Genomic DNA, 21,841 nt, shown 5'->3' with positions numbered 1-21,841 from the left:
GTGTTTGTAACTGTGAAGCCACCTGAATGATCCTGTTCATACCTAGCATATTCTGTAGGTCTCATGCTTAATGGAAAGGATAGTCTAGTGTCTGCGCCATGCAATTTGACTTTTAAGACAGGGTCCTTGTGCCTGTGGGGAGTCTGGGAGACCCCAGGTAATGTATGAGAGGTTTGCTGTTTGGTCTTGCTATGTGAAGGGGCTGCCACAGCTGGTTGGGGAGATGTGTGGGTGCCTGTCATGTATTCACAACCACAGACCTCAAGCTTGCTCAGGTGTTTTTGCTTAAACTTAATGGAATAAATTGATCCCAATGATGATTCCAAGCATGAAGAATTTCAGTCTTTCAATAACTTGTGAAAATGGGAAGTGGGGAGGAAAAGCGTTAAAAGGCACTTATGTAAGTACAAATCTTGGTATTCTTCTTTACCTGACAGAAGTACACACAACGTATGTGTTCAAAACCCTTAGACCAGGTATGAAAATAATTATTAAAAGGGAGGGATATGCTACTGAGAAGCTTAGTACATATTTTTATTACTGAACCATACAAAATTAAGGGAAAAAAGCCATTGCAGGAGTAAACATTGTACTATATGTGTCAGGTTGAAGAACTTGTAGCTTATATTTTGTTACATAATATACAAACATAAAAAAAATTAAGTTCCAGTGAAAATCTAGTTTACCAATGGATTCTTAAGCAAACTTTATGATCAACAAGGAAATATAAAACCCAGTGGAAATACATGTCTTCTGGTCTGAATTAGTCACTGACATGGTCTTTTCTATTGTAGTATTTGATGCTGGGGGGAGTGCTTTAAATGCTTCAACCCATTTAGCCTTAATTGCTCAGTTTTAATAGACATTTGCTAACTAAAGGAACCAAATTATAGCTTGAATTAGACTTTACTAATCTTAATTAAAAGCTCTTTTTTATAATTGGAAACAGCCTAAGCTTAAAACAGTAAGCCATTCTTAAATGACTTATTTTTAAAAGCTGAGGCCCTTTTGATAATTGTTTAGACTGAGTATGGGTAACCATTATTGTCTTTATATTGCACTTAATTAAAAATGTCTCCTCCATGTGTTTTTTTTCCATCTGTTGGCTGTAAAATTGTTTGGATGGTGTGTGTGGGGATTACTTTTTCTGTAGTAATTTGAAAACATGTTGCTGTCTTTATTTATTTATTTTAAAAATTTTCTAGGGTTACAAATCACAAAAATAACATGTGAATTAATATAAATATTAGCTTCCTGCATTTCCTTATCCTCAATAAATGCTTGTCAGTCACAAATTAGATGGTGTACTAGGAATATAATTGCAGTCTCTAACAATGCATTGTATAATTAATTCACTTTAATATTTAAATTTTTGTTCTGACAGTTGATTATGGGTTTTACATTGCACCCTTACATGAGGCCTAAATTGCAGTAAAATAAAGTTATATTAATTTAAAAAACTATTGAAAAATATTCCGTACTTAATTGTACTTTAAATTTAACCATGACAGATGATTTTTAAGCTGCAATATTCTCATTCAATCATGAAATTCAGTCTCCCATTTAATTTATTTATTCTCTAATTTAAAATGCAATCCAACTTGTCCAGTACAAATTGCTTTTAATTCCAGTAACTGTGAGTTGTCTGCTTGCATTACACTAAATGTAAATTCGGCTGTTTACACTAAACCTGCTAGACATTTATGTGCATTTAAGTATCTTTGAACAAAAGTCACTTTTGCCAGCTATGGAGGTGGACAGACCTTCCTGAATGTCAGTTTCCTTTGCTTAGTTGTCAGACCTTCAGAATACCTTTTAAGCTTACATCATATTTTTTCTGTACTGTGTAGTTGTATGTTCTGTGCTGACAGCGCATACAAAGATTGTTAATTTATATCTGTTAGAAGAAAAAGTAAAATCAGGGCTCTTTACAGTGGGTTCAAATAACTCCAGTTATTTACCCATGCCACACACCTATGTATATTTATGTTTCAATATCTTGAATGTGTAAGATGGCCAAGCAGAGTTGGACTAAGGATCTGTCTAGGTTGATGTGAAGTCTCTGACAACAGTCAACAGTGGACACTTAGGGTAGACTATAAAAAATTGAACATGGAAGAATGATGTAACCATTATCTGCACCTAGTGATTTGGAGACTTCTAGAGCCAGAAATTTAATCCAAATCATTGGGTTTAATTTCATTTTCAGAATAGAAATGGAAAATGAGTATGTTTGCTGCAACACAGAACACAGTTGGTAGATAGGTGTTTAGCCATGCTCTGTATACTGGAAAAGAATTGCATGCGAACAGGTAGTCATATACACCTGCCTCTTGTGAGCCTCCTGCCTACAGTTGTTTACTACAAGTGTTACATTACCTGTCTCTACATGATGATGGCCAAACCCTACAAAACAAGTTATTAATTTTTCAGCTTGGCAAATAATATCTTCAGAATGACTGGCCTTCCTGCTTTTCTGAAAATGAGACTTCATTAAGAAGAGTCTTAAGTCAGTTGTGGAAAACAAACAGGTCCTTTAAAAAGTTTGATCTGGACCTTTAATCTAACTTTAAATGGCTACATTGTTAAACCAGGAGCCATTGATAAACACCTAAAACCCCTTTAATTTTGAGCCTTTTATTGGGGGTAAAGTCCTCTATTAATCATGGGTGAGTTAACTGTTTAGGCCTGGTGCCCTGTTTTCAATGAATAACTAAGAATGTTATAATGTGTTCTCTTGAGGACTTTTGTTTATATGTCTTAGAAATGCTATGAACATACACCAGACATAGGTTTTAAAAATTATTATCTAGAAAGATGGGAAGGGGAAAAGAGGAGCATGGAGAACTCATCAAGAACATTTCAAAAAGTGACTTTTCTAGTTTCTAGTTTTATATAGAGTCTAGTTTTATATATGCTGTCCAATTTAAAAAAGAAAAACAAACAAAACAAACAAAAAACCACCAGCTGTTTACTGGGTTGTTAAACAAGTGTTTAGTTAAGAGATTGTTACATATTGCTTATCTGTTCATAATAAAATAGCATTGCTGTAAAAGGCCTTCCATGATAAATAATCTAAATCAGTATTTGGGATAAGTTTAGAGGACACAAACAATATTTGTATAAACTTACCCACTTTTATGAATCTGCTACTGGGGAAGAAGGCAGTACAATTAGTTTGCTGTAATGTGGTCAGTCAAATGCATGGTACTGTTTGAATACTATACAGAAGTTGTAGTTATTCTTTGGTTCTTTTACCTAACATCCTCCCAAAAGTAACAAACAAATATAATTATATAAAATTACAAAAGGAAAATTTACAGGCTATAAATACAAACTATTTCATTATTTTTTTACACTAGATAGCCTTAACAGCACTAGAAGCCCTGGGTACTTTCTAGTACGGATATTTGAACAGTGGAGCAAAATATTTAATTTCTTGGCAGAGCTAGTTATTGCATCTGTTTGCTCTATCTTTCTTTCTTGTCCAAACATCAGATGCAAGCACAGTTTATAATTGAAAATATTTGGTGATTCACAGGTCAACAATGGTGTTTTTCACAGTTGAACTTTAAATTTCATCCTTACCCCTTTTCCTGGATTTTCCTCACTGTGAAATATGTGTTTGTACAGCCTGCCCTGGCCTTGCCTAACCCTCACCCCTGTGTCTCAGGCAAAGGGGAGTGTGTAGCTTCATTAGTTCCTTTTCAGAGAGCCCCTGCTCTCACTTATTTCTCTACTGGCCAGTGAGTCTAGGGAATGTTTTGATGAGCCTATAAAGGGTAATGATGGAAAGAGTTGATGGGTTCCATGCTGGTGGTCACAGCGTGCATATCTATGTCTCTGCTTAACGATTGTTACACATCCACAGGTTAAAAAAACAAAAGTTGTTTACTGTAGGTTTTCAAATTTTCTCTATTATTATTTGCCTCTGGTTATAAATAGAGCTCTGGCTCACAAGATCTACTTCTGTATCACTTTTTAGAAGACTAAGGACAGCTTACATAAATGATGTTTATATTTTTGTTAATAAAATTTTAGAACTGTCAGAAATTACATTAATGTAATATTCTAATATTCTTTTGAAAATAAAACCCTTTTGCATTGACCATCATCATCATCCAGGGTTTCCTGTTGTTACTGGCCAGGGCCATATTCCCAAATAAAGAAAAAAAAAAATAAAAGGAAATTTTTGGTCTGTACCTAAGCAATGCTACACTGCGGGCACTTTACATATTGTGAATATAGAATTGTTGTTATGAAGCTCAGGGGGTGCACTAGTATTCTGAGCTGTGCAGCAAAATTTCCGAATGTTTTGGCATCCTGGAAATAATTTTTGATTGGACAGTCTCAAATCCACTGACTTCTGTTTCCAGTAGCTCCTACAGCTGTTTCAGACAGTGCTGTGTGCTCACATTTAGGGTATTATTTATATTATCATAAATTTAATAAGATTTAACTTGATGAAAGTTGAGATTCTGAGGCACTGTTCTGTGACAACTTGAACTGGCCATCACAGAAAGAAAAGGTGACTTGATTGTATTCAACTCCTGGATAATAACAAAATCTGTAGCCTAGTCACATTATTACCTTCTATGAAGTGCATAAAGTTGAAGGGTGCTAGACAAAAATGAGGGAAGCAAATACATAACCTCATAGAGAAGACAATTCTTATAGTTGTAGTGGCATCTCAGAAAATTTGTTTCCTTGCAGGACTCAGCATCTTTAAGGACTTTAAAAAAAAAAAAAAAAAAAAAAAAACACTCTTCTGAAAGCATAAATTATATACAGATTTTGCATCTGTATCTAGGCTAGAGCATTCAAATAGTTTTTAAACAGGCTTACACTCAGTGTGTACCATAGAAAATAGAAGGAAAACTGGAAATTCCCTGTACTATGTCCTCATAAGAACAGTGGAATATAAAATGATTTGATTTGGAAGTTAGTCAACGTGCAGGTATTAATGTACTACTCTTGCTAAATTACTTTAGGGTCTTAAATTTCAACAAGGTATGTGGGATTTCTGTTTCATTGAGTTTAATGAATGAGCCATACTGTTGTTTTCAGTATGTCCTATGTTACAGCTGTTTTACTATCATGTGGACCTTCCTAGTCCAGATAAACAGTTCTGCAGTTAGAAAAACTAATTGTGGTAAAAATTATGACTCTGAAACAAAGAAGGATCTATGCCTTAATCATCTAAGTTGTCCTCCAGTCAGCTACTTTTTAATAGGGAAAGTGCTACTGTCTTCACACTTGTGAAGGCCGTAGAGTGGCAGCCTGTACAGAGTGCTCTTTGCAAACTAAAATTCTGGGAGGCCTTCTATATTCATAAAGGATGCTGTTGAGGAAATATATTGGTTTTATCTGCATTTGGGACAGATGAGAAAATAATATGCAGAGTTAATTTGTTGGGCTTCATAGCTATTAGGTCCAGGGTTATAAGAGGACATGAATGGGACCCTTATGTATCACATTAGAAGTAGCCATCAGACTTCTTCTAATGTTGAAATGAAGGGCAGCACTGAACAGGTCATTTGAGTGTGTACAATGACTCTCTCACAGCAGTTTCATGGTGTGTGCAATAAGAGTTGCTCTGCTTATAGATAGATTAGTAGTATGGTATATACACATGGAAGTTCTTTTGCAAGCCTGGTATATTTCAAGGCTGATACACATCCCATATGAAATAGGGAGTTTGATCAAATAATACAGGATGACAGAAAGCCCTACACTCTAAAAATTCTACATGATATAAAGTACATTGTATTTCCTAAGTGGTTAACCAGTGTGACAGAACAGATCTCAGCTAGGAGTCTGCACTAGCCCAAGGGATACTGCTAAAGCATCTACGGAAAAAATCGTTTGAAAAGGAAACCCTGCTGTCAGAAGACTTGACTTTGCTATTAAATGATTGGCATATCTGCTGGAACATGTAAAAAGCTCCTCAAGACTGTTAAACTGTTGAAAATCAATACAGGATAACTCCTTAAAGCTCTTTTGGCCTTATCTGTCTCAATCTGAAGCTGAAGTAGTGTTAATCTGCCAGGGAAGCATGAAGCATGAGCTGTATGGTATTGAGAAGTCTTCCATTTTACACTATAATGTGATCTGCTGCATACTCTGAAATAAGCAAGGAGGAATAGCTACCTTCTGTTCTTTGACATGAAGGTTCTTGGGCAATAAGCTAATGTTTGTTCACTGACTGGTAGTAAGAGAATTTAGTTCAAAATTGAGGCTTGGTATTGTTTCCTTTTGTCAATGGACAGGAATTTAAGAATGAAATGCAAAGGAAGGTTGGAGGTAAAGAATTGGCAAATGAGGAAGATGTGCAGAAGGGTTGGAAAAGCATAAGTGAATGATGTCAGCGTGAATCAGGGACTCTAACACTTTTAAACATCCTCCTCAAAGTTTTTAGATGCGTATTTCAATTTGAAGGTCTAGGAATAAGCTCCTGCTGTGATTTACCGAAACCATGCTTGTTAGGATGTATGCACACCAGTTGTGGCAGTAAGGCACACAAAAATATTCTCCCATTAGATCTCCAAGAACATGCAGGATTAGATGTGGAAGCAAACATTTCCCATGATACTAAAAGAGGGAATTGTGATGGAAATGTCTGTGATTTGGAAGTGGTGGGGAAAATGCTGTCAAATGTAATGTTTCACATTCATAACAGTTTGTGAACAGGAAATCTCTCTGTTTGAGCTTGTCAGGCATGGCAGCCACTAAATAAAGACAGACTCTAAAATTTTATGTGCTCTGTAGGTATCCATCTTTATTTGAGTATCTCACTTGCAGTTCAAAGAACTTGTAGCGAATCTGTTTAAATATCAGTTAGGAAAAACATGAAACCACAATAAACTATAATCGAGACTTCAAGATGCCTGGTGCAGGATAGCATCTTTTTTCTTTTTTCTTTTTTTTTTTTAAATCTGGTAAAATGCTATATTAAGTATGAATGGAGCTTCAGTGGTCCCAAATCAGTTCCCATTGTGCTGATTAGAATGGCATAGAGATAATACTGATAATATTATAGAGATATTAGAGATAATAAATTTACATAATGTACAAATGTATATAATAAGTTTTCTATTCATATTCTATTTAATGGAAGACTTTTTTCCATAACTGACTGTAGCCATCCAAAGGCTTTAGACCCACAAAAGTAATTCATGGCAAAAAGTGCTCTATAAACCTAATATTAATGCAGTAGGAAGACTTATCAATTAAACAATCAAAAACTCTGCACAGTCCTAAATGAAGAATGTTCCATGTTATTTATTCAATCTCCTCTTTGTTCCTGCTTCTGGAGTGTTAAATGTATCACCAAAAAAGGTATTTATCTGGCCAGCAAATGACACCAAGTGCATGCAAAATCTCAGCATTAAGTTTGGTGTTGTGGGTTTTTTTGTTTAGTTGCTTTTGTTTTGTTTTTAAACTAATTTCGAATCCTCTGTACTTCAGTGATAACTTTTCTTTGGTAAAGTATGTGTACACTGAAGCAGTAATACCTGCACCAAAGTGCAGATAAGAATCAAAGGGGAGCTTCTTTGCTCTCATTTAGAAGAGTATATCAAATCTGATGCCCAGAGGCAAAGTTACAGTGTTAAAATGCCCAGTTATTAAAAACTTTCTTTTGACTCTGAACTAGGAGTCAATTTTTTGAGGGAAAGGAGGGAAGTGCGTAAGAAAGAGATGGGAAAACTGAGAAAGGTAAAGTGAATTTAAGAAAAATATAAGGAAGGGGAGTTTCCAGAGACTGTATTTCTTATCAATGAATAAAGAATGTGATAGTCATTCACTGTCAAATGTAAATGTAAAATATAACCATGCAGCTACTGCAGAAAGTTTGGGTTTTCAGTCTGCTGCCTTGTTCCATTTAACATGTGATCTGAGTCAGTGGAACTCTATTTACAGCACACAACCGTGTCTAGCTACCAGAAGCTTTGGATGTGACTCTTTAATTTTCGTGTTGTATGCTGAATTATATTTGAAGAATATTAAGTAAACCTTACAAAACAGTAACTGCTAAACACACTTATTTTTCTACAGCTGATAAATTCAGAAGTTCATATACTCAATTGCCTCCTTAGAGAAGGCTTGTGAGTCTGTGAGCTTTTTTTTTTTTTCCCCAGAGCAGTTAGTGCATCTCCTCCTCAAGAAAGGAAGGTGACTCTTGTAAGGTCATCCTCACTCTTTGTGATTTCTAACAACTTTAAGGAGATAATTATTGTTAGAGAAGAACATAATAATAAAAAAAAAAAACATAAAATAAAAAAGTCCCACCTTACTGACAGTGATTAATGGCTTGATAAGATATCAAGCCATTAACCTTCAAGTGCATCCTAAATGTTTTAAATTTGAGGCTGCTTGCATTTTAAAAATCTTTTTAACCATGTGGCTATACCCCTGCATAATTTGGTTTGGATTCATTTTTTTCCCTCTCTTTTGGACAGGGACTTTAACAAGATGCAAAGTATGATTAATTTTATGCTCAGCCTTCTCATAATAAGAGGAAGCAAATAAAACTGCAACAGAGTACTTGATGTTTTCTGGGAAACTGTATGAGATGTCTTCCAGAAGAACACCCCAGCAATGCCACAGATTGCATCCATATCATCTCCATTAAGTTGACATGACATTTTCATTTTACTGCTGTTATAATATATATATATACATATATATATAATATATTAAATAATAAATACATTAAATAAATATATAATATAAAATTGAGTTGTTTTTTTTTTTCTTCTTCAGGGATGAACTAACATGGAAAACACTGGAAGAACAAGTAGAAGGGCGCTTGAGGGATTTAAACTGCAAGAAACCCTCATACTAAACAACCTATTGTACCTGTTCTACTCTTTTCTTTCTCCACTGAGAAACCTCAGACTGTATTTTCTGGTTTTACCCCATTCCCATCCTGCTCACCCTTCACTTTGGCTTTCGGAGTAGTCCTAATGGCTATCAAATTTTACAGTTTTCTTGGGCACAGACGTCTTGAAAATATCATGACAACCTGAAAGCCATAAAAACTGCAGTGTGTTCCTCTTTGATTCATTAGATCGTAATGTTCCCCAGGTCACAACATCTAAAGAATAAAGATGTTACCATTTTTGAGTATTTAAAATACATATATATCAGAAGGAGCCAGATTTGTTTCCAGATGTGACAAATGATAAATTTGAACTCTTGCAAATGTTAAGAGCAGAACACTGAAAGGTTTCAAGTAATTTTGAACATGTGGAAATTTGCTGATGCTGAACTCCTTGAGAATCTTATTATTTTAGTTGTCTTGTTCTGGTTGCATGCTTTCCAAAGAGACCTGAACCTCCAGCAAGTTTGGGCTGCGCTTAACCAAAACAGTCTTTAACTTCTGTGAGCTTTTTTTCTGGCCTTTAGTTCTAGAGATGGTTCTCTTTTTAAGGAAAGTGCGACTCAATATAGGAAATACAAATAGCTTACATAATTCAGGTTATCCAGGGTGTGTGTTACTCCTGAAAGTATATTTAATGTAGAATCTGCTAAAGAAACAGAGTATATATAAATGTTCCCGTGTGAGAATAATGTGGTTTTATTCTTTTTAATGACTAGATTTGGGGACTGCAAAAGCCATGAAAATATACCAGACGTTGATCTGATTATGATCCAGGACTTTATTTGTATTATTGTCAGTTTGCATATTACAGCATTCTCCTCAAGAAACTGTCTGCTCTTGGCTTGGACTGGCATACGCTTCGTTGGGTTAGAAACTGGCGGGATAGCCAGGCCCAAAGAGTCATGGTAAATGGAGTCAAATCCAGTTGGAGGCCGGTTACTAGTGGCGTTCCCCAGGGCTCGGTGCTGGGCCAGTCCTCTTTAATATCTTCATTGATGATCTGGATGAGGGCATTGAGTGCACCCTCAGTAAGTTCGCAGATGACACCAAGTTAGGTGCGTGTGTCGATCTGCTTGAGGGTAGGAAGGCTCTGCGGGAGGATCTGGATAGGCTGCACCGATGGGCTGAGGTCAACTGCATGAAGTTCAATAAGGCCAAGTGCCGGGTCCTCCACCTGGGGCGCAATAACCCCAAGCAGAGCTACAAGCTGGGAGATGAGTGGTTAGAAAGCTGCCTGACAGAGAAGGACCTGGGAGTATTGGTGGATAGTTGGCTGAATATGAGCCAGCAGTGTGTTCAGGTGGCCAAGAAGGCCAACGGCATCCTGGCTTGTATCAGAAACAGTGTGGCCAGCAGGGCTAGGGAAGTGATCGTCCCCCTGTACTCGGCTCTGGTGAGGCCGCATCTCGAGTACTGTGTTCAGTTTTGGGCCCCTCGCTACAAGAAGGACATCGAGGTGCTCGAGCGAGTCCAGAGAAGGGCGACCAAGCTGGTGAGGGGCCTGGAGAACAAGTCCTACGAGGAGCGGCTGAGGGAGCTGGGGTTGTTCAGCCTGGAGAAAAGGAGGCTCAGGGGCGACCTTATTGCTCTCTACAGGTACCTTAAAGGAGGCTGTAGTGAGGTGGAGGTTGGTCTGTTCTCCCATGTGCCTGGTGACAGGATGAGGGGGAATGGGCTTAAGTTGCGCCAGGGGAGTTTTAGGTTGGATGTTAGGAAGAACTTCTTTACCGAAAGGACTGTTAGACATTGGAATAGGCTGCCCAGGGAAGTGGTGGAGTCACCATCCCTGGAGGTCTTTAAAAGACGTTTAGATGTAAAGCTCAGGGATATGGTTTAGTGAGGACTGTTAGTGTTAGGTCAGAGGTTGGACTTGATGATCTTGAGGTCTCTTCCAACCTAGAAATTCTGTGATTCTGTGATACTACATTTCTGCCTACTTCCTTAAACGTAAAGTAACAGTGGTGATGCTACACTGCTTCTTATTCTGAATTTGTTAGTGGGAACAAGCAATTTAATTGCTGATCTTGTCTCTGGTATCTCTTTACCATACATCCCAGAAAAAATGTTGAAAAATGTTGTCCTGAACAAAGTCCATGCCAAAAATGCCTCTTGACTTTTGTAGGGTTGCAATTTCACCCCAGGGCATTTCACCTTTAGATATTACAAAGTCACTTCTTTCCCAATCATACGAAAAAAAAAAGCTATGTTCATACTGTAGCTTTATTCTCAATTGTTTAAGAACTGGAAGGTAGTATGGTGCTTTTTTTTTTTTTTTTTTTTTTTTTTTTAATGAAGATGCTGCATTAGTTCTGGGAGGAACAGTGACCAAACTCAGTAATGAATCAGTAAAAAATTCTTTAAGGCCTTTTAAGAGAGAAGCCATAAAAGTGCAAAATGTTACCACATGGAAATAAGCGTTCCAGCATTTCACATTGTCCTTTGCTGCATACCAGTTCTGGAGAAGCAGGCAATATGCATAAAACTACTGATAATACACAATTCTGCAAGTGGTATGCTTTGTCTTCTGTAGGTGAAACAAGGGCTGGTAGCAACTTCTCATGGAACATGAAGGTAAAAACATGGTTCCTTTGGCAAGTCTTTAAAGACAATGTTATTTAACGTCTCCATAATGCCCCTTGGCAGTGTTTTGTTTAAAGCAGCTAGATTAATAGATAAAGATGAAAACAGAAATATCTTTTTCTTTAGATACCAAAAAAATATGGAGATTTGTCCATTGAAGTACAGTTACAAAGAATTTAATATTTATTTTTCTAGCTGTTTTATAGATCCAACTGCTTTAGGAAATACCCTACATCTGTGTAATATACCTGTATGCTTAGTTTTGTTCATGGCTCTTTAGTTTAGAAGACATTGATGAGGGCAGACAACTTCCTTTGGCTATTTATTTTAAAATGTCCAAGCACATAAATTATTCCTTTCAAAGTCAATTATAATTTGTGTTTTCTAAATTAACTCCAGATTTTCCTTTACATTAGTAATCTAGAAGAAGTTTCAAATGAACCTATGTTTTACCCAGTCTACTCCTATTTTGAAGTTCTGCTGCATAGTGCGTGTTGGGATTTAGGTCCTTGATAGATGCCAAGATAAAGGTTGTTACAATGCATGCTTCCCAATTTTCTATGGAAATCTGTGAAATTCAACACTAAAAGCTGAATTTGGCTCATTGACTTTCAGGGCTCAGCCATTCTTCCTCTTGCATGTTAATGGCCATAAGGCATCTTTGACAGTTCAGCTGTGACACTGATCCAAAATGTGTCAACTCCACACAGAGGTTTCCTTTGATTTCAGAGGCTTTGCCCACAATGATCTGTAGCTGTGCTGACAAATACATTTTCTTGTATGTGCTGTAAGGATTTTTGGACATATGAGGATGTGATGAGTGGCAACTGGTTTCATGAAGACTGGGAATGGATTTTGCTGGAGGTAGATTTTTTACTTTCCTAGGATGATGTCTCTGCAGCCTTCTGCTTGGAAAAGATGGTTAGTGCACAGCAAATTTCATGATACCAGGCTGAAACTGTTTAGACAAAATGGGAACAAGCATTTCTTCAGTCTGTTTTACAGTTTGTTTTGTATTTTGGATTTTAATTATTACATAGTGATGTCTTCTACTCTGCTGAAATCAGAAAGCTGGAAGCAGAAGAGATCAGTTCTTACTTTATTTTGAACATTTCTTAGTCAAGTTGTATATGCTGCTGGAAGATTGGCTTCTCTGGAGGCTTATAAATCACAGTGGCTTTGTGAGACTTCTGAGAGTGCTATCCCATTGTTGCAGAATACACAAATAAAACAAATATCTGGTCTGCTGAGAGTCTCAGCAGTAATAATGAAAGAAGTCAGTCTGTATAAGATGGATACAGGTTCTGCCAGACTAAAGAGAATTAGGTTATGTAAAAAAGACAACTTCAGATTCTCTTCCTATGACTCGAATACAGTGATTGCAAATTACAGCACTTCCTCACGTTATCAAATGCTAAGATTTTCTCAGATAACTGTCTAGAATTTTAAAAAGTTATTGGATGCTTATATAATAATTAGGCTTGTACTTTATGTACCCTTTAAGTAACACGTTGATGGAGAAGGACAATAGCATTGTATGACATTGCTGCATTCCCTAGGGCTGCTGAAAAAGAGATCCAGGTTGTAACAAAAAGATTCACCTCTGTTTTCCAGAAGAATGTACACTATAGCATACAAGCTTCTTTCATCTTGTAAGACAGATGAACCTGTACAGTTAGTTGTACCCCAAGTAAGCAAGTTTCTTTTTATCTTTTTTTTTTTTTTTTCTCCCAATAATGTTATCTTTTAAAACAAGCAGTGGATTTTCAAGATTTCCCAAACCAGTTCCAGAAAGGGATGATCAGGACTTAGCTCACTGGCAACTGAAAATGTGGTTGTACATATCCAGCTCTGGCCTTGGGAGTTGCTGTCTTATTTAAATGCAGTAAGCATAAATAAGTTCTTAGAAGACTGTATCATTATCATTTATAATTGTAATTTCTGTACACAACAGATTTGAGGCCCTGGAGCTTGAGAGACCAGTAGGTGAGGATGAGGTAGGAAGTCTACCCAGGAGGATGCCTAGGGCGAGGAAGTCGACTCCATGCCTCAGGACTGCCTCTACCAAGACAGAAAGAAGGGTGTTGTAGGTGACTCCCTTCTCAGGGGAACAGAAGGCCCTATTTGTTGGCCTGACCCTACCCATAGGGAAGTCTGCTGCCTCCCTGGGGCCAGGGTCAGGGACATTGCCAGAAAGCTTCCCAACCTGGTTCGCCCCTCTGGCTATTACCCTCTTTTAATAGTCCAGGCTGGCAGTGATGACACTGAAGAGAGAAGCCTCAGGGCTATCAAATGGGACTTTAGGGGACTGGAATGGTTAGTGGATGGAGTGGGAGTACAGGTGGTGTTTTTGTCTATCCCCATGGTGGCAGGGAGGAGTACGGGGAGGGCATGGAAAGCCCACCTGATATACATGTGGCTTAGAGGCTGGTGCCAACAGAGAGTTTGTTTGTTTGTTTGTTTTTTTATAATGGGATGCTTTACTCAGCACCCAGCCTGATGGCTGCAGACAGGTCCCAATCTCTAAGGGGAAAACAGATCCTAGGCCAGGATGGCGGGGCTCATTGAGAGGGCTTTCAACTAGGTAAGAAGGGGAAAGGGCTGAAACGAGGCTTGTTAGAGCTGTACCAAGGGGAACAATGGCAAAGCTGGGAGAGAAGGCAATGGCCCAACTGAAGTGCATCTACACACAGAACACAGCATGGATAACAAACAGGAGGAGCTAGAAGCCATTGTGCGGCAGGCAGGCTACGACTTGGTTGCAATCACGGAGACGTGGTGGGACCAGTCTCATGACTGGAGTGCTGCAGTGCCTGGCTATAAGCTCTTCAGAAGGGACAGGCAGCACAGAAGGGGTGGTGGTGTGGCTTTCTATATCAGAGAGTGTTTTGATGTTGTGGAACTTGAAGCTGGGAATGATGAGGTTGAGTCCCTATGGATTAGGATCGGCGGGAAGGCCAACAAGGCAAGTATCCTGGTGGGGGTCTGTTATAGACCTCCAGACCAGGATGAGGAGACAGATGAGAAGTTCTACAGGCAGCTGACAGAAGTTGCGAAATCGTCAGCGCTTGTTCTCATGAGGGACTTCCCAGACATATCCTGGAAGAATAACACGCCCCAGAGAAAGTAATCTAGGAGGTTTCTGGAGAGCGTGGAAGATAGCTTCCTGATGCAGCTGGTTAGTGAGCCTACCAGGGGAGGTGCCCTGCTAGACCTTCTCTTCACAAACAGAGAAGGACTGGTGGGAGATATGGTGGTTGGAAGCTGTCCTGGGCAGAGTGACCATGAAATGGTAGAGTTCTCCATTCTTGGAGAAGCCAGGAAGGGGACCAGTAAAACCACTGTACTGGACTTCTGGAGGGCCAACTTTGAACTGTTCAGGACACTGGTTGGTAGAGTCCCTTGGGAGGTGGTTCTGAAGGGTAGAGGAGTCCAGGAAGGCTGGGCGCTCTTCAAGAAGGAAATCTGAATGGCGCAGGAGCAGTCTGTCCCCACGTGCCCAAAGATGAGCTAGCATGGAAGAAGACTGGCCTGGCTGAACAGAGAACTGTGGCTTGATCTTAGGAGAAAAAAAGAGGGTTTATGATCTTTGGAAAAGAGGGCAAGCCACTCAGGAGGACTATAAGGATGTTGCAAGGCTGTGCGGGGACAAAATTAGAAAGGCCAAAGCTCATCTGGAGCTCAATCTGGCTACTGCCGTCAAAGACAACAAAAAATGTTTTTTCAAATACATCAACGCAAAACGGAGGACTAAGGATAATCTCCATCCTTTACTGGATGTGGGGGAAAACTTTAGTTACAAAAGATGAGGAAAAGGCGGAGGTGCTCAATGCCTTCTTTGCCTCAGTCTTTAGCGGCAAAACCAGTTGTTCTCTAGATACCCAGCATGCTGAACTGGTGGAAGGGGATGGGAAGCAGAATGTGGCCCTCACTATCCATGAGGAAATGGTTGGTGACCTGCTACGGCAGTTGGATGTATGCAAGTCAATAGGGCCAGATGGGATCCACCCGAGGATACTGAGAGAACTGGCAGAGGAGCTTTCCATCATTTATCAATGGTCCTGGCTATCAGGGGAGGTCCCAGTCGACTGGTGGCTAACAGATGTGATGCCCATCTACAAGAAGGGCTGGAGGGTAGACCTGGGAAACTGTAGGCCTGTCAGTTTGACCTCAGTGCCAGGGAAACTCATGGAGCTTACTTAACTTTCCTGTTGCTTACTTAAACAGATAGTGTTACTTAATTCATTGTTTGAAAAAAGGAAGTGGATTGATCAGTGCATTGCAGTCTGATGCTGAGTAATGTAACAACTGATCACACTGTCTCCTGAATTTCCTCTTCAGACAAATCTTGGTGCTGGATGAAAATTAAGAACAAATCTGAAAATGAAGTTATCTTTTTCCCAGGAGTTTACTAAAGTACACACCTGACACCAAGTCCTGTTATGTGCTTTTCAGTTATTGACTTGGACCATTTAAAGCATGACATTACTGTAGGTCTCTGATTTTATCCTTGCAGCCCTAGAATGATAGGAAGCTTTTAACAATATTCATGAGTGATTAAGTAACCTTGCAAATATTTATTAAGTGGAGAGCTCACTAGAATTCTCTAGAAATGTGTACCCAGGTTTACTGGGCTATATAGACAGGAGAGCATCTCTGGGACTTCGCAATACTGTAGTGCAGCTGAGTTCAGAATGGCCCCAATACGCAGTAATTCATTTACTGGTTAGTGTTGTCAGGAAAAATCACAAATGATGGTTTTTGTTGTCATACTGGGCTTTGGGAGGCAGAGCACACCCACAGGCTGCGCTGACTAGGCATTGATAAAGCTAATGGATGAAAGTACTTAGTGAAAGATGGGAATTTTTCAAAACGGAGGAGTGGTTCAAAGGCTAGGAAGTTTACTTTTCATCAGTAGGTATTATTTTTATTAAGATCCTTTCTCCATTTTCTTGTTTCCAGCATTTTTGTTGTGCTGAATTCTGAGTTACAAAAAAAGCTAATTATTTTTGCAGATAAAGTTAAATTAGTAATTCCCATTTTGAACTGCTGAGGAGATTGCAGAAGGAGGGCTTCAAAGCTGTTGGATGGAAGAAGATGGAGACATAGACAGGTGGACCTGAGGGGGAAGACCTACAAAGAAGGCTGGAGGGGGCCTGTCCCTGCTCTGCCAAATCAAACATCTCAAAGGATTGTGCTAAGAGGGACAAACTTTGATTCAGACCAAGGGCAGAAATGCTTGAAGGGCCAGTGAACGACTGAGTCTCTGCTGTCTTTTCAGAAGAATCTGTTTTTCCCAGACTACTATGCTGTTTTGGGATTGTTTCTGGGTATGATACCAGGTAGCTAAGCTTTTCTGGTGATAGTTTTGAAAATTAAAAAAAAAAAAAAAAAAAAAGAGGGAGTCTGTGTGAACCTAATATCAAAGTACATCATCCACCTCTGCAGTGGAAGGCACACTTGAAATTACAGGCAGGATAGCTTTAATGTGCCAACAGATTATTTTCTACAGATGTCTTTATCAGCATATCTTGCACTATGTAACATAGGGACAGTGGGTGGGGACTTTGGTTTAGCACACCGCAGATTTAGAGCTGACAGCTCTCAACTTATGAGACTGTAATTATTTGTGCGTTTTTAGTTGGTTGATGTGTGCCACTGATTCGCAGACGCAATTGTAATGCATACATCCCATCTGTAAGTCAAGATACGATCTGTAAAAAAAAAAAAAAAAAAAAAAAAAAAGAAAGTTTGCACTTTCTAGAATGAGTGAAGAAGTGATTTTTTTTTGTATGAGTCATGGAAGACCATAATAGAATTGTTTGCAGTTGAAATGGAATTAATATGTCTTGTCATTCATGGTGGTTTTGCACTTGCATGTCAGTGCACAAAACATAATTAACAGTAATTCTAACATGCTTTCTAAGAATAAAACTTTAAATTTTGTTGTCACTGTCATATGTGAAATAATAGAGAAAATTATAACAGGGCTTCTCTTTTTGGGGAAAGGGAAAGAGACGGACAAAACTGCATTGTGTTATCAAGAGCAACTTCACAGAGCTCAGCAGACTGTGACAGCTATTTCAGAAATGGTGCCTTTCAAGATTTATTGCACATAAAAACAGCTTTATGTGTTGTCAGGAATATATGAAGTCATCCTTGTGCTGAGAAGACTTTCTGGTCATACTTTTATCTATTAAACTGTATTAATAGTATGGTTTAACTCATTGTCTGCTTGATTATTTTAAACAGAAAATGAAAAGTACGTTTTAAATATAAAATAATAACAAAATCACTCAAAATTTTTCTGAAAATATATAATTGTTTCCTGTGGTGATACTAAAGTTAATTTGAGAAGGAGTGTTCTAGGTATAAGCTTGCTGAATTTCAGTCTCTTATGATCCTCATATAATCTGCCTGTAATTCCCTGAGCCATCTGTTGGATGGAGTATGCAATATAAGTATATAGAATGATTAGGAGAATGCATATATTCAAAGATCATGCTTGGCTGGAGAATTCTCCTGTATTCATAGGATTCTCTATTTACAAAAACTTCTTTATCCTCCTTTTGTGTTTTAGATATTGATGAATGTGAAAATGACTTCTACAATGGGGGCTGCGTCCATGAGTGCATCAACATTCCAGGCAACTACAGATGTACCTGCTACGATGGGTTCATGTTAGCCCATGATGGCCACAACTGTCTTGGTAAGTAGTGAATGCTGGCAAAGAAGTTTAATTTCATGACTGTGGTAAGAAAGCCTGATGTACTGGCAGCATTTTGTCAGCTCATACATGTTTGCGATGAAGGCCTGATCCAGATCCTACAGCAGTTTCAGACAGTGCTGTGTGCTCACATTTAGGGTATTATTTATATTATCATAAATTTAATAAGATTTAACTTGATGAAAGTTGAGATTCTGAGGCACTGTTCTGTGACAACTTGAACTGGTCATCACAGAAAGAAAAAGTGATTTGATTGTATTCAACTCCTGGATAATAACAAAATCTGTAGCCTAGTAACATTATTACCTTTTATGAAGTGCATAAAGTTGCACTGAATAAGTTGAAGTGTTTCTATTGACTCCAGTGTGGTTTAGACCAGACCATTAAGGTTGGCACTCATCATTTTAACATACTCTAATGTCCACATCTAACATTAGAGGTCAGGGTTGTTTTTTTGTTTCCATTTCAGCAAGGCTTGTGCTGGATGTTTGGACTTCTTTTTTAAGAAAAGTAATCTTCCCTAAAACACATACATATTTTGCCTATTTCTTCCAAGTTTTGTAATTCCAGTCATAAGTTTAAAGTTTTCCCTCCCCCTTTTCCCTCTTTTTAGGATAAAAGGATTCCAGAACGTGCTGTATTAACAGGTTACTGAATGTTAAAAGTGCAGCTGTAATGAAGGAATACTTGAACAATAAAACAAGGCAGAAGAACAGTTATCAACAATAGATGTTTACAAAGGAAATGGGCACAGTCCACTAACTCTACAAAAACAGGTTCAGAGCACGATCTTAGTTGTATTGGCAGTCTTAGGATTTGGGGATCTGTGATTTTGATTTATGTCCATTGCTCTGTTTTAAATAGGTGGGTTTTATCCTATATACTGAAAACAAAGTTTGTGTTTTATGTTTTAATTTCATCACACCAATTACCTGGAAACAAATTTGACTGTTACATCCAGTTTCCCTTACCAGTTGACTTGATAGTCATTCTAGCTAAGTCACAGTGCATAGGACTTCTATTGTCTTTCTCAACATTCCAAATATAATTGCAACAGCTGCTGTTTGATGCATTACCAGATTCATTTCAAATTGATGTGCATTATACAGTTGTGAGGAATGTTTTAGCAATTCATGTCAATAGAGAGCTTGAAGGGAAATGTATTTGTAGGCTTTTCCTTGAAGTTTCTGATATCTGGGGGGTTTCAGAATAACTGCTAACTATTATGACTATTGCATGAGACACTGTGCAAGTCTCTGATATCTGGCCAGGAGATTAAGGAGAAGGGGAAAGCTGAAGGACAGCTAAAAGACAAAGCTTGCAGGGAATGCTGTGCAAGCCTCTGACATACAGCCAAGATGGACAGAGAAGGACAAAAACAAAACAAAAAAAAAAAAAAAACTGAGAGGAAGACTATGAGCCTTCAGCATGAGAGACCATCAGAGGGACCACCAGAGACTGATACGCATGCTCCAGTAGGAGGGTTTGGATTCTGGAAACTAATTATAACAACCCTGTTTCTTTTAGAAGTAGTAATGAATATCTATTAGTCTAGGAGCATAAAAATCAGCATCTTGATGTAACATGTGTGTGTCTTGGTGGAGCAGAGACTCTCGGCGCACCCAGCGCTGTTTGCTTACCTCTATTCCTTTAATAAATTTTAAACTTTGATTATAATCCTATTTTGGGACTTAGCCATTTATAACAGTGAAGAAAAGGGATATTTCATCTGTGTCATGCAATATCTTTACTTTGGTAAAGCTGAGGTTCTTTGCAAGAAAAATCAAAAAATCAGGTACTGAATGAGAAATCATAACACCAGCCTGCACTCACTGAAGCTATAGAACAACTAGAATTTCTGAGCAGGGTTCTGGTTAGCTTTTCAGTAGATGTATTTCCTACTTGGTTCATTTTCAAACTGAGTATGAGTTCAAATGGATTATGCATCCTGAGCATTGATAGGTTTTAGACTCAAACTTCCAAATTTCATTTATCATAGAACAGACTAAATAGATTTATTTGCCTCAACCTGAGGTGCTCAAATGATTAATTGTGCAAGTGGTATTTCTTAAACAAAGAGCAGCCAGCTATTCATTTGAAAATGAAAGAAAAACTGGTTATGCTATTGTTCATGAATATCTCTTAATTAAACAGAACCCAATCAAATATTTCAGCTACCTGGGATTCTAATAAATGTGCAAGTCTGTTGTTTCAAACTGCTTGCTATTATCAGCTTTGTTTCCAATCCAAATTTGTTTCCAAGTAATTTCTTGCAGACATTACTGTTGGGATCTGTTCTGTCAGCACACAGGGAGCCAGACAACAAGAATTCTTAGGGGGCAATTTGATCGCCTGAACATAGGTGTCTTGTGCCATTTCAAACACCCTGGAGCTGGCAGATGTGACATGGGATCTACTGCTGTAGATCTGGAGTGTGAGCTGGTGGCCAGATGGGATAATATAAGGAACCTAAAATGGTGTCAGTCTCCTATTTAGACAGCTGAATTGCTCATTCAGTGACCTAGGCTGCATTTCTCACACACAAATCACCAGAAATCTTTGTCTAGTGATTTAAGATAGAAGGCCTAGGGATGGGAGCTAATAATAGTTTGATGATAGTCCTGCAGGCCACCTAGGAACCTCTAGAAAACAGATTGTAATGGAGAAGATTTGTGTCAGGATTTTGACTTCAGTCTGTGCAAAATCTTAAGCTATCTCTTCTTGACAGTGTTTACATTTCTTTTTAAACCATCATTGGATGTCTTTCTAGTAACGTCAATATAGCAAGATAATTACAGTCTTTATAAATAACAAACTTGAAATATTCACAAGTATTTGACACAAGTAATGTCAACTGTGGCTGACAGGTTAAGTATTTTTTCCTGCGTTCTTGTTTCAACATTTCTGTCTTTCTTTCTAATGAACCAAAATTTCTTGTTTATTTATTTGTTGGGAGGAGGTGTTTGGTTAGGATTTCATGGCTCAAATTTGTACTGGAAAATATCCAAAACCATCCTCAGGGGAACCTGACTCATTCTCTATTTGTCATTTTTATTGAGGAATTTCTCAAATATAACATAAAATGACACCACAGGGAGTTTGAACTATGATGAGATCCTTGTCTGGCTAGAAATGATTTATTTTAGCACTGTAATCACATGGAATAGCAGTAGTTCTTTCTGAAAATCGCTCTAAATTCTGCTCTGTGGATGCAAGACTAATATTTGGTCTCATGCAATGGGTTTTCTTTATCCTTCGTTTGCAACTGGTCATGAAGTATGTTTTCCTCTCTCATATACGAAATACCAGTCTGTTTTTTTTAGCAAGCAATTCGCTCACTGGTCCACATGTTCTTTCCTGTTTGATCATTTTTTCTCCATGATCTTACTGATAAATCGATTTTTCCTTCTTTGTCTTTCACGTGTTGAGCCATTGAAGCAGGCTACCAATTTCTATTCTCTTTTGCCTTTAGAAGAGTTTATGGCTTAACTGATCATCATTCCTACTACTACAGAACACTTTAGCCATCTTGTTTGTAGTAAATCAGTTTCTATTCTCAGTTAACTGGTAAAATCTGAATCTGTACTACAAAGAATCAATGGGTAACACGCCTTTTAAACTAGTTATTCAATATACATTCCCTCCTCTGA

At 38.2% G+C, this 21,841-nt stretch overlaps 1 protein-coding gene across 8 annotated transcripts in view; it reads left to right on the top strand.

Annotated features, from left to right (window-relative positions):
• Positions 1–21,841, top strand: part of SCUBE1 (signal peptide, CUB domain and EGF like domain containing 1) — a 255,507-nt gene that overhangs the window by 46,605 nt on the left and 187,061 nt on the right. For 7 of the 8 annotated variants that reach the window (XM_068656700.1, XM_068656690.1, XM_068656671.1 and 4 more), the window contains one exon: positions 18,045–18,173. In XM_068656700.1, coding sequence (XP_068512801.1) covers positions 18,143–18,173 — 31 coding nt within the window. In that variant the 5' untranslated portion in view covers positions 18,045–18,142. Of the gene's footprint in view, positions 1–335; positions 401–18,044; positions 18,174–21,841 lie in introns of those variants that run through there. The other variant, XM_068656709.1, reaches the window with a different exon arrangement.

Source organism: Anas acuta, chromosome 1, assembly GCF_963932015.1.
Source record: "Anas acuta chromosome 1, bAnaAcu1.1, whole genome shotgun sequence".
Taxonomy (NCBI): domain Eukaryota; kingdom Metazoa; phylum Chordata; class Aves; order Anseriformes; family Anatidae; genus Anas; species Anas acuta.
Note: the sequence above shows the minus strand (reverse complement) of the source record. Positions and strands in the feature narration are given on the sequence as shown.